Source organism: Balaenoptera borealis (genome assembly GCF_965194805.1).
Source record: "Balaenoptera borealis genome assembly, chromosome: 20".
In the NCBI taxonomy this organism is placed as follows: domain Eukaryota; kingdom Metazoa; phylum Chordata; class Mammalia; order Artiodactyla; family Balaenopteridae; genus Balaenoptera; species Balaenoptera borealis.
This window is the reverse complement of record NC_138879.1, coordinates 46,068,982-46,082,329: the sequence shown is the minus strand read 5'-3', so window position 1 is coordinate 46,082,329 and position 13,348 is coordinate 46,068,982. Positions and strand designations below refer to the sequence as shown.

General features: G+C 34.8%; 1 protein-coding gene across 5 annotated transcripts in view; it reads right to left on the bottom strand.

Moving 5' to 3' along the window:
• TAOK1 (TAO kinase 1) overlaps positions 1 to 13,348 on the bottom strand; it is a 166,630-nt gene that overhangs the window by 17,709 nt on the left and 135,573 nt on the right. For 4 of the 5 annotated variants that reach the window (XM_082372702.1, XM_082372700.1, XM_082372699.1 and 1 more), the window contains 4 exons: positions 10,475 to 10,678; positions 8,368 to 8,607; positions 5,264 to 5,476; positions 3,853 to 4,035 (listed from right to left, as the gene is read on the bottom strand). In XM_082372702.1, coding sequence (XP_082228828.1) covers positions 3,853 to 4,035; positions 5,264 to 5,476; positions 8,368 to 8,607; positions 10,475 to 10,678 — 840 coding nt within the window. Of the gene's footprint in view, positions 1 to 304; positions 3,538 to 3,852; positions 4,036 to 5,263; positions 5,477 to 8,367; positions 8,608 to 10,474; positions 10,679 to 13,348 lie in introns of those variants that run through there. The other variant, XM_082372701.1, reaches the window with a different exon arrangement.

The following is a 13,348-nucleotide window of genomic DNA, read 5'->3' as shown; positions in this document are numbered from 1 at the left end:
GGAAAGACATCAAATTGTTAACTGTGGTGACTTCTGAGTGGAAGGATTAAGGACATTTCTGTTTCTCTATATTTGCCAGGTTTTAAAAAATGATTGTGTATTTATAAAATAATTTTCCCACTCTTTTAATATCTATATATAAAATACCCAATTCTTTGGAATTAAACTTATTTATCTCTAAGGATTCAGAGAACTTCAAATTTTTAAAGTATTTTATATGTAAAAAAATTTTAAATCCATTTACTTAAAAGCACTTATTTTAATTTTTTTTTAACATCTTTATTAAAGTATAATTGCCTTACAAAAAAGCACTTATTTTAATTTGAAGGATCTAATAAATGATGGGAAAGCACTTAGCATGTAACTGATCTGAATTCCTTGCATATAATCTGAAGGAAACTCATGATAAAAATATTAAACACATTAATGCTTATGAACCTTTTATCCAGTAAGTATTGCTTCAATTTTGTTTGCTGATTAGTTTTGCCATTCAAGAAACTCAGAACATTTTTCAATTAAACAAAAATAAAACCTAAGATTTGTGATAGGTTACATTAATCCCCATTTCTTTTAAAACATGTTATTTATTACTGCAAATTAAAAAGGTGGTTTCACTGGGTAGATAAAAGTTACCATACTTAAGACTTTTGAGAGGCTCTCCCAACCTGTCTTCTTTGAAATCAAATGATATTTTTGTGTGAATATTTTCAGTTCCACAAAGAAAGATCCTGTAAGATGTTCCAGTCGTCAATTCTCACTTAAAAACTACCAACCATGTTTGTTGATACTAAGTGAAATACTGAAAGAAAATTAATTGAAATGATAAAACTAAAAAAATGAAAACATTTATACTTTTGGAAATACTGCCACTTTTCATGCACATATAAAATTCACACGGAATCAACTAGGCGCCAATAAAAAATAAAAAATTTAAAAAATTCATAGGGAATTTAACATTTATAGTTATGTTGTCATTTTGCTGAAAATATTAATGTAAATGAAATATGAGAAAAGTCATAAAAGGACCTTATGTGAGTCAAGTGAGGCTTACTTTTACTTTGTTGGTGCCTCAACCTACAGGAACAACTCTTGGTTCATTTCGGGATTAAAGCAAACTTCAAAGAGAACTATTCATCATGAAACAAGTAATATTCACTCTGGTTCCACCTCTATTTATTCTCAGATTACTGTTTCTCATCTGTACAACCAGTAAGTGCCAAGTGCAGAAAATACAGCAGTTAAGATTTTTCAAAGTTTCTGTAGAGAGGATACCTGGGGTTTGGTAGCTTCCAACTGACCCCAAACTGCTTTACATGCATGTCACTTGAAATGTAAATATTAGCCCTAGTAGCAACTCAAAGCACTATAGATTCATCACCCTACTGTTCCTTTATTATTTGTCATACCAAATAATCTTATGTATTTTCCCTTATCAAAGTAATATAAACCGCATTAAAAAAGTAAAATAGAGGGAATTCCCTGGCAGTCCACTGGTTAGGACTCTGTGCTTCCACTGCAGGGGGCATAGGTTCGTCCCTGGTCAGGGAACTAAGATCCTGCATGCCGTGTGGTATAGTCCCCCGCAAAAAGTAAAACAGAAAAACAAACCATTCTATCATGTTAATATAGCCACTACTAGCATTACTTCAATTCACTTTAAGTGTGATTGGTCTTTATTTTATTCAACACATCATAAGCATTTTTCTATATTAATACTGTCTTTGTAGCCATCATTTAAATGGTTGAATAAGATTTTATTAAGTGGCTTGGCCATAATTACTTAATTATATCTCTATCTTAGACGGTTATGTATTTTAAACCATTATAAACTATGCTATAATTACCATATTTAGCATCTTGTTTTTCCTATATTTGGATTTCCTTAGAATAAATTCTCAAACACTTAACATTTCCAAAGTACAATATATACTTCCAGAGGGAAGAGATATGGGGACATATGTATATGTATAACTGATTCACTTTGTTATAAAGCAGAAACTAACACACCATTGTAAAGCAATTATACTCCAATAAAGATGTTAAATATATATATATATACACTTCCAAATTGCTTTGCAAAATGCATTAACAATATATGAGAGTGCCACTGCACCTTCACCAATGTGTATCAGTTTTATGCCCATATTTTACTAGGCTCTGTAGAACATACAGGCTTGGTTCATATAGTGAAATAAGATTGTACCTAAGACACTAATCAGCACTAACTCTGAACCACTAGGTGGAGCTAAAAATACAAATACACAGTCCTATCCCAGTATCCTTGGGGGAAGGGTTCCAGGACCGTTCCTCAGATACCAAAATCTGAGGATGCTCAAGTCCCTTATCTAAAATAGTGTATTATTTGCATATAAGCCACACAGATACTCTCATACTTTAAATCACCTCTAGATTACTTACAATACTCTATACAATGTAAATGCTCTGTAACTAGTTGCTGGGGGCGTGTGGCAAATGACAGTTTTGCTTTTTGGAACTTTCTGGAATTTTCTTTCCCCCGAATACTTTCAATCAGAGGTTAGTTGAATCCATGGATGCAGAACCCACAGGTATGAGAGGGCTGACTGTAAATAGTACTAATATTTCTCTCACAACACTATAGGGAGTTTTCATTTTAGTGTTAATTTTTTGAAGCATAAGAGACAGACTTTAGGTTGAATTTTAATACGCAAGTTGGAATCAGACAGATTTATGAAATCTGTACAAGGGACAAACTAGATTTTTCTCAAAATTTATATGTGTTTATATCTTTCCCATCTTGAATGAGAAACATAAGTGAGATAATTTTTAGAGGCAAGTACCTCTTGAAGAAGCCAGTAATGAGAGCTATGCCAGAAAAAGAGTAACATCTTATTTAAGTGGGTTTTTTAAGAATGTATTTTTTAATTTAATAAGGCGTTCTATTTTTATCACAAGAACTGCAGGAAACAGAGGAAAATCTATGGAGCAATGGTCTAGAAACCATGACAACTTTTATTAAGTTAGCCAAGTACTAACATACAAAGGATCAATGGAGCTAAGACTATCACCTGTTGGGAACTTATGGCTCAGGAATTCTGGAACATAGCTCTGAATCCTAGATACAATTATATCCTACTACTTCTCATGGCAAAACTTTCTTCTTATCTTTCAAAATCTAAAAATCTTCTGTCCATCAGTCTTTCCCCAAAATACACACACACACACACACACACACACACAGCTATAATACCTTAAAGGATAGAAAGGAAATGAATCTGGGGATTTTAGTTCTATTCTCTAATATATCTGACAAAGAATAAGTGAAAAAAAGAGAGAAAGAAAGAAAAAAAGATACATCTAGAAGTAACATTTTCAGCTTGTGTAGAACTGGCTTTACCTTCTGTCCCCTAGTACTCTTCCACCAATCTGTATAGTTCCAGGCCCAGGATAGAAGAGTAAAGTATATATTCCAGATCTTTTGCCCCTGCCTCTCTCAGGCAATTACTAAAGTTCTTTTTCTTCACTATCCAAGTTTTTCTCCAATCTCTTTAGGTAGAGCTAGGTACACAAAAAAAGTGAGGAACATGGAGCCAGAGCTACTCTCTCATAATTCAACTGTCTTCACATAACACCATATCCTTCCTCTAGCAATTACTACTTAACTATATTCCTCTGATGTTTAGAATTCATTAATTATAAGGTTCATTACTGAAATAATAATTTTAAAGAAAAACACTACCAAAACTAGAATTAAGGAAATATGGTATGGTGAAAACAATCTAACGCCACCTCTGTTAATATGAAAATGTATTTGTAAAATGTTTCTGATGAAGGCAAATACTAGCACAATTAACTTCCTTCTATTATCTATACCTTTTGTTCTAAGAGCGCCCTGCGGAGGGAGACCCTCTGTTCAAGTTCCCGAAGCTCTCGATCATGTTGTGCCTCAGCTTGCATCTTGATTTTGCTCTGATATGCATTTAACAGCTCCAGTTCCTGCTGCAGCTGCATCTTTAAAACCTGGCACTCTGCTTCCTGTGCTTCATCCAAACGCAGCTGAAAGAGAGGAAAAAACCCAGATATATCCTACTGTGAGCTATTTATCCATGACCTATGGAAAGGTGGTGTGAGAAAAGACAGACAACTCTTTTGTAGGATACACAATTGTTCTCTCTTGTATCTTGGAGTAAACATCTCTGAAAAAGGAAGGCACAATAACCAGTGATGGTAATATGAAGATAAAAGCTATCATAATCTATTAGGAGGATGCCTGAATAATCATATTTTTCTTAAGAAAAATCTAGAATCTGACTAGGTGATGTAAGACTCTAAATCTCTTCTCTGCAATGGAAATAACTAGAGAACAGGGACCAGCAAACTATAGCCTACAGACCAAATGTGGACAGCTGCCTGTTTTAATTAATTACTTTGATAGTCCACTAGTTAAGAATGGCTTTTACATTTTATTTATTTATTTTTTTTTAGAAATTCACGTTCTTTTATTTATTTATTTATTTATTTATGACTGTGTTGAGTCTTCGTTTCTGTGCGAGGGCTTTCTCTAGTTGCAGCAAGTGGGGACCACTCTTCATCGCGGTGCGCGGGCCTCTCACCATCGCGGCCTCTCTTGTTGCGGAGCACAGGCTCCAGACGCGCAGGCTCAGTAATTGTGGCTCACGGGCCCAGTTGCTCCGTGGCATGTGGGATCTTCCCAGACCAGGGCTCGAACCCGTGTCCCCTGCATTGGCAGGCAGATTCTCAACCACTGCGCCACCAGGGAAGCCCGGCTTTTACATTTTAAATGGCTATATAAGTACCCACATAATTATCCTCAATTTTGTACCACGGACTACAAAACCTAAAATATTTACTATCTGACCCTTTAAGAAAAAGTTTGCAAAACTTATATAGAAAATATTTTGTATTTGCCTTCACTAAAATGTGACCATTTGGATTCCCAATACAGTACTACTTTTTGCTCACTGCTTAACAAAGCTGCTGCTCTAATCCTCCTATACCGTTGGGATATGTGCTGAACACCTGAGAGGCACTGGCAGAGCGCCTATTTAGAACCTCATGACTAAATGTATCAATGAGAATTCTATATAAATCATGCCTACCTCCAAGCAATGCAGAGAACAGGAAAAATACAGATAACCACCACTATCTCTCAGGCTGTAGGAGAGCTATCACTTCCGACCAGTATTTTAATTGCTGGGATTTCATTCAGGTGGTGGGATGAAAGGGGCACTAAATTTGTTTTGCTTAAATAAAACGAACTCACAGCTTGGGTGGACAGCATTTCATTAATGCTGTGGTCATACTGTTCAGCCAAGATGGCTAACTTCCGGGTCTGCTCCTCCTTGAGCCGTTTCAGAACAGCTTTGTGCTCACTCTTTGGTGTAGTCTCCAGTAGGTGATTTCTTAATGCTTTGTACTGTCTGGTCTGGATTTTGCAGGTGTCCTGAAACTGCTTTTTTATTTGGAGTTCTTTAGACTGGGAAGGAAAAAAAAGATGTATATAATTTTTAACATATGGCATTTGTTATACCTTATGCTTATATGAAAATAAAGGCTACTAGGAGACAAGGAGATGAAAAACAAAAAGGTCAGACCATAAGGTTGCAGGTATAGTACTTTTCCACTTGGTTATTAGGTCAAACCATTACGTTCTATGGATTTTGGTAACAAAAGCTCTAATTTAAAACATTAGAATATCAAAAACCTTACTTTTTTCATAGGACTTAAGGTAATACTCATTATTTTACTAGTACATTTAGTTACAAGTAAGTTTTTTTTTTATAGATTTTTTTGATGTGGACCATTTTTAAAGTCTATTGAATTTGTTACAATATTGCTTCCGTTTTATGTTTTGGTATTTTGGCCGTGAGGCATGTGGGATCTTAGCTCCCGACCAGGGTCTGAACCTGCACCCCCCTGCAATGGAAGGCAAAGTCTTAACCACTGGACCGCCATGGAAGTCCCAGTGGCACCACTCTTAAATACTGTCCTTGGTTAACAAAATTCTTCCAAGTTAGCCAGGAATGGGACAATGACATTTAGACATTCTCTTCTACCTCTGTATAACAGTCTCTATTCTTTTAAAAGTTTTTATTTTTAAAATATTGTGCCAAGAAAACTGTAATCATTCCACATCACTAGCCTAATGAGGGGAAAAAAAAAGCTCCTTGAAAAAATTTTTTTCTATAAGAAGAGTAATACTTGTACCAAGAATAAACTATATCCCTCAATGTTTGACTCAAGTGAAAGCAAGATGAATGTAAGTTACAGTTGTTTCTACTCATTTAACACTGACAAAACATCATCTGGATGCCAGACGAAGAAACAACAGAGCAGGCGTATATCCAACCCATTCCATAGACATAGTACCCCAAACCCCCCACCCCAAATCCTAGTCAAATTACGTAAGTGCTAAAACTGAAGTCCCCCTACCTCCCTTTAAAGTCCTGGAAAAAGTTGGAAGAGGTAACCATTACTTAGGTAAATAAAAATGGGATAACTTGGTATTAAAATCAAGTCAGTTTTGTTCAAATTGAGTAAGTAGATAGAAATACGTAACTAAGAGGAACATGATGGTTTTCTTCCCTAGTAAAGTAACAGAACAATCTCTTTTATGGAAAATCTTGAGCTCATCTGTCATCAGAAGGAGACATTCTATTCTAAATCTGACTATAACTGTGAAACATTATTTTTTGCCTCACTTTTTGTATAGTATCTGTGAAGATTACACTAGTATTTACAAGCTTTCAAACTGAAAAGGCAACAACAAAAAACAGAAAGGAATGGTTAAACATCAAACAACTCTATGCCAAGCCCTACAGAAATGCAGTCATATCAAATTTATGGTATGACGATAGAAAACTAACAAGCTTTCAGTTTGGTTTACTCTGGGTGCTGCTGACTTTAAAACAGTCATTAATTTCACAGACATGTTATTTAACTAATCTTTTGGTGGGAAATTATCTATTCTATAGCCGAAAGAGTATATACCTCTCCCCTACAGAGACAAAATAAATTTGAAAAATCATTATGAATTCCAATTTTCTAAGCAATGACTAATGAAGATTATGTGAGTAGTCAACATAAGCTACTCTGTAAATGATGTTAATCAGCTGTTCGGAAAACAAAGTGAAATTTTACTCAGGTTCACAAGGAAAGGGTAAAAACAACTTTGCTTCTATACTTTTGTTAAAGACAGCTTGTTTGAATGGAGTTGAGTGGGAATCAAGAGATACCATTGGGTGTGGTGTAGCTTCTAGATTTTGACACAGATTACCCCTGTGAATGAATTTCACTTCACTCCAGGACAGTTATTCAGATAAGGGGGTAGGGTTTTAAAAGAAAATACTATGGGACCTGGGCCTTACTGGATGTAAATAAAAGTTTAAAATGCGAAATCATGTACAGATTATTTGAGGTACTACTATTGATGAGTCTATATCGTGACTGGTTTTTGTTTTTATTAAGATACATATGATTACGCTCTTTCAAATATTTATTACAAGTTATAAAATTGAAAATTTTCTTTGAATTGTTAACTCTGGTTAAATTTGGTGGCAGGGGCTGGACAAGGTGGCCAGAGGGACAAGGAGAGATGGAAACCTTTACCTTTATAATACTTTGGTGTCTTTTGAATTTCATACCATGTGAATGAATTCCTCTATACAAAGAAAATATAAGACTTAAAGTTCTTTGGTATTATATATATCACCAACACTTGTCTTTCCTTATTTGTTTGGGGGAGGGCATATAACAACTTGCTCCACTCTGACATGCTAATTAAAAAATACATACCCCAACTACCACGCCATGGTCTCACCTACACTACCAAACACATAAAGAAAATAAGCAGAATGGGAGTAACACTGTGGTGATTCCACTATTCCTCTTAAGATAAGCACAGACGATGAAGGGAGAGGGGGTAAAAAGGCATTTTTTTTCATTCACTGGCTTCTGTACTGACTAGGAACTTACTGTCTTTTTTGGATACATATCACACTAAGAGCAAATAAGATTCCCAAACTGTATTACTTGGAACAATAAAGAGAAGCCAACAGGTTAGTTAGCATGTTGACATGTAGACTGTAATGTCAGCATTGGACATTTGGGTACATTAAAATAAGAATTTTGATTCTTATTTATGCATTTCCCACAGTTAAAATTTTTTCCGTACTCTACTGAGAAATACATGAGCAAAAGTCCGTAGCTACAGACACTCCATGTTAAAACTAATTAAACATGCTTAAAATGAAAAGAAAAAAGTTTATTCAATTTCTTTATGACAGACTTCTGTCTTAGACTTTTACTGCTTATATGGATGCCTTTTATCCCTCTTCCTCTTTGTCAAGAAGCTTAGGCTAAAGGTACCTTCAGACTCTTAGGCTGTTGTCGAACCTCCATGACATGCTTTCGCCTTAGTTCTCGTTCTCTTCGTTTATTATATTCCAGCTGGTTAGTGAGCTCAGTTTGATGCTGCAATCTGATCAACTCACAGCGCATCTTCTGAATTGTGTTGAGGTGGCGGAACTCCAGTTCTTGCATGGACTCATGCTGTCGCAGCAGCATGGCGTGCTCTAAGTCCTTTTGAGTCTGTCTTTTATTTAACTCCTAATCCATAACACAAAAGACAAAGGTATAATTTATTGCTGTACAATGCCAGGAAAAAAATTCCTAAGAAATAGATTAACCAGGAAGTAGATGTAATCCTCAGATTCAATAATGACTGCATAGTAAATATCAGATTTTATGACCTTTACTGCAGTAAATGGGCAATTAGTAGCACCAATTTCCTTATTCTATTCATTTACTATTCATTAATACTATTTTATGCAATAAGCTTAAGACATATCAAATCTATCTCAGTAGGCTTAATGTCCTTCCTTCTTTCTTTTCTTTCTTTATTGTTTCCCAATTTTATATTTGAAGAGCACTCCTAAGCCATTCTTTGAATTTCTTCAGAGTATCCTATTCAGTTCTATTATAGGCAGTATACCCAGCACAGTATAGTGGATAAGAACATGGATCTGCCTCTGCTACCTATGAGCCCTAAGTCCTTGGGTTAATTGTTTAAACTCTCTGTGCTTCAGTTTCATCACTTTTCAAATGAAGATAATAATATAGCTATTTCATAGATTTAATGTGAGGATGAAGTGAGTTCATAAATGGAAAGTTCTCAGAACAATACCTCGCACATGCTGCTCAATAAATGTTCTAATTCTTTTTTTTTTCAGATTAAAAACAAGTGTAAAACACACACACACACACACACACACACACATACACACACACATACAGAAGTCAAACCTACCCCCTTTGCCCCTGCAAACCCTTTCTCCAGAGGCCAACAGTTTGGTGCAAATGCTTCCCAACCTTCCCCATGCTTATCGTGAAACATCTATTACACAAAAACATACAGTTTTAAAAACTGAATAACATACATTATAGGTATGTAATGTGCTTTCTTCACCTAACAACATAATGGATATATACCCAGATCAGATCAGTATATACAGATCTTTTTTTCTTTTCAAGTTTCATAGTAAGCTTCTGCTTTGTAATACCATAATTTTCCATTTTTTGCTTGATAAAGAAATTTTCATTAAATGTTTATGCATGATGCATCATATAATCATGTTATTATTTCTGTAGGATAGAGTTCTAGAAGTGGATTTGATAGATAAAAGCATATCTATCAATATATCAGTATCAATTTATATTCTTACCAACAATGCACATTTCCCAATGCCACTACTAGGATTTAATGTTGCTAGTCTTTTAAACTGTTCTTATTTAATTGATGCAACTGTTTTAATTTGAATTTCTTTAATTATTAGTGAATTTGAACAATTATGCTATACTTGAAGTTTATTTTAAGCCACTCTTGGAAATAGATTAATCTGTGCTCACAGGTATCACTGATAGTGAGAATATTTGTTTTCACTGGCATAAGAGTTTCTACATTTGCCCAATTAATAATTACATGATTATAAAAAATGTGTTAAATGATAACACATACTTCATGGCACCCATTTCAGTTCAAAAGGTATAAAGTATCCAATAATTTTATGGTACTTAAAAATGAACACCTCTCTCATTCATAGATTTAATATGTATTTAATAAATATTTATTGAATACCTACTATGGGCCAGACACTAGGGGGATATAAAGACCTGAACAAAACCAGTGACTTCATAAAATTTCCATTCTAGGCAGGACGAGAAACTTCCCCCCAAAAAGTGTGTACGTGTAAGAGAGAGAAGTGACAGAAGAACATTTAAAGAAGAAGAAGGATTTGGACATTAGAGAAGGCATTTCTGAGGCGGTGGTATCTGAGGAGAGACATGAAGGGAGGAAGCAAGCCATGTAGATAATCTAGGGAAGAAGAATTCAGGCTGAGGGAGGTACAAGTGCAAAGACCCTGAGTCTGGGAAGTGACAAACATACTTTCAGGAAATATTCTCGTTTCAAACGTACCTCCCTGACAAGGTCCTGTTCTAAGTTATGGCGCCCAAGTAACATTCTTCTCTTGAAGCGACGGCATTCCAGCTCTAGGTATTGTCTCTGACGCCGTAGAAGATTAGCCTCTTCTTCTGCTTGGAAATGCTGTATATTCTCCTTCTGCTTTGAAAGCCACTCCTGTTTTTCTTTTTTGGGGGTGCTCTGATTTTCATTCAGCTCCTGGCAACATAAAAAAAAACTCAGTTCAAAATACATAAAAATTAATTGCATGAATATATCATCTGGTATTTGGTACATTTAAATAAAAGTACTTAATCTGTGTCCTTTCCAATGCTCAAGGCAGGGCAATGACCTTAAGGAGAAAGGTAATATTTTCCTTTTCTTGAGTTAACTGGTGAAGTAGGACAGGAAAAGAGAAACGTATGCTAGAAAACATGCATACCTTTTAGTTTTACACAGCTACATTTATGATGGTTCCTAGCTTTAAAAGCACACAATAGTGGTAAATGAAGTAAAACACATCATTCTTTAAGTGCTTCCCAAGAAGAGACATAAGGCAGTGCTTTCAGGTAAAAATCATTTATATGAATTAATATTAGGGAAAAAATACATCTAATGTGTCACTTTTTGGTTTCTGACATTCTAAATATTAAATTTTTGGCAAAATTATGGATAGACTCAGTATAAAAGAATTAGAAATTAAATGGAAAATCAACAAAACCATGGGAGAATAGAAACCCTCTTTATGAATGGTATTTAACTAAACAAATCAAAATCAGTGCTTTTCTATAGCATTTAAAATATTACCTTCCACGGTCCTGTGGACACAGGATGGGGGGGAAGGGGAGAGTAGGAAGAACTGGGATATTAGGATTGACATATATACACTACCATGCGTAAAATAGACAGCTAGTGGGAACATGCTATAAAGCACAGGAAACTCAGCTCGGTGCTCTGTGAAAACCTAGATGGGAGAGATGGGGGTTGCTGAGATGGTGGGGCGGGGGTGGGAGGGAGTTCCAAGAGGGAGGGGATGTAGGTATACATATAACTGATTCACTTCATTGTACAGCAGAAACTAACACAACATTGTAAAGCAATTATACTCCAATAAAAAAATAATAAAAGTGAAAATAAAATATTACCTTACATGTGGTATATATATACAATGGAATACTACTCATCCATAAAAAAGAATGAAATAATGCCTTTTGCAGCAACATGGATGGACCCAGAGATATCATACTAAGCAAAGTAAGTCAAAAAGAGAAAGACAAATACTATATGATATCACTTATATATGGAATCTAAAATATGACACAAATGAACATATCTACGAACAGAAACAGACTCACAGGTATAGAGAACAGACTTGCCGGTGGTGGTGGGGAGGGAATGACTGGGAGTTTGGGATTAGCAGATGCAAACTATTACATATAGGATGGACAAACAACAAGGCCCTACTGCATACCACAGGGAACCATATTCAATATCTTATGATAAACCATAATGGAAAAGAATATGAAAAAGAATATACATATGTAGAACTGAGTCACTTTGCTGTACAGCAGAAATTAACACAACATTGTAAATCAACTATACTTCAAAATATATATATATATTATCTTACAAACTACCTAAATGAAAATGCATTTATATTGGACCAGATGAGAACACTGACAATGCACTCAACGAGGCAAACTCTAGGATGATAATTAATACTAATATATCTTCAACCTAAAAAGCAACAATGTTGCACAGTATATAAATAAGCCATCTTTCCTAGGTATAAGATAATTTTTCAAAGACTACTAACCTTAAGGTCCTTCCCCTGGTTTTCAAGAAAGAGATCAATTCTTTATAACTTTAGTTCATAAGATATACAAACACATTTAAAAAAATTTAGTAGTTCTAAACTTAAGGGTATATGTGTACACACACTATGGGAAGAGAAAGGGCACATAAATAATCACCTGGGTATACTTTTCAAAATCTTTTGCCAGGGAACTTCTCCACTAAGATTCTAGTATATCCCTTCCTCTATGCTAAAAATCATTGTTTTAAATGAACTCACACACATAAATACACACTAATTTGGCTTCTAAAAGAAAACGAATTTATTGGCTGGACTACCTGTTATATGCCTAAAGGATTACCTAAAGCAATGCACCCATAAAGCTAAAATCTCATTTCACTGGGAAACGGATCTGTAAAACTGCATTTTGTTGGATATTTATTTACAGTTGGGGACCTATTTACAGTCTTTTCAAACCCAATGTGCCAATATAGAGTTTGGCTTTTGTATTACAGTCACGGGAATATATTACAGGTTATACCCTTTAGAGTTAGAAAAATCTTTTCAATGAAGCTCAGTTGGCAGGGTATATACAGCAAGATTTTGTGCCAACAATATGTCCATAATAACATTTAAGTAAATGACTATAAATTCCTACACAAACAAAAGCATTACTAGCAAAGAGATTACTATTATTTTATCAAGACCAATTAATTTATCAGTGCCCTAATAATTAATTACATGGACTAAAAATTTCAATCAGTCTGTAAAAGGGGGTCTAAATTGAGACATATCATTTCTCTCTCCTGACTACTATCCTGTATAGTTAACCCCTTTCAGAAATTGCCTTGGAACAATCAAGGCGTTCTTCAAAGTCAGACTACATCTGCTTTTAAAAGAAGTTCAAAAATGCAGCACATGGAGAGCAAATAAATATGAAATCGTGGAATCATAAATAAATAATCATCACGTTTTGCTATTAAAGAAAATGTGATGAGCAAATATGCCTCTTATCCTTACTCTATGAACAAATTATTGTAATCTTCTGAGCCAAAAGTAAGAAGGTACGGTCTACTTTTTTTTTTTTAAATAAA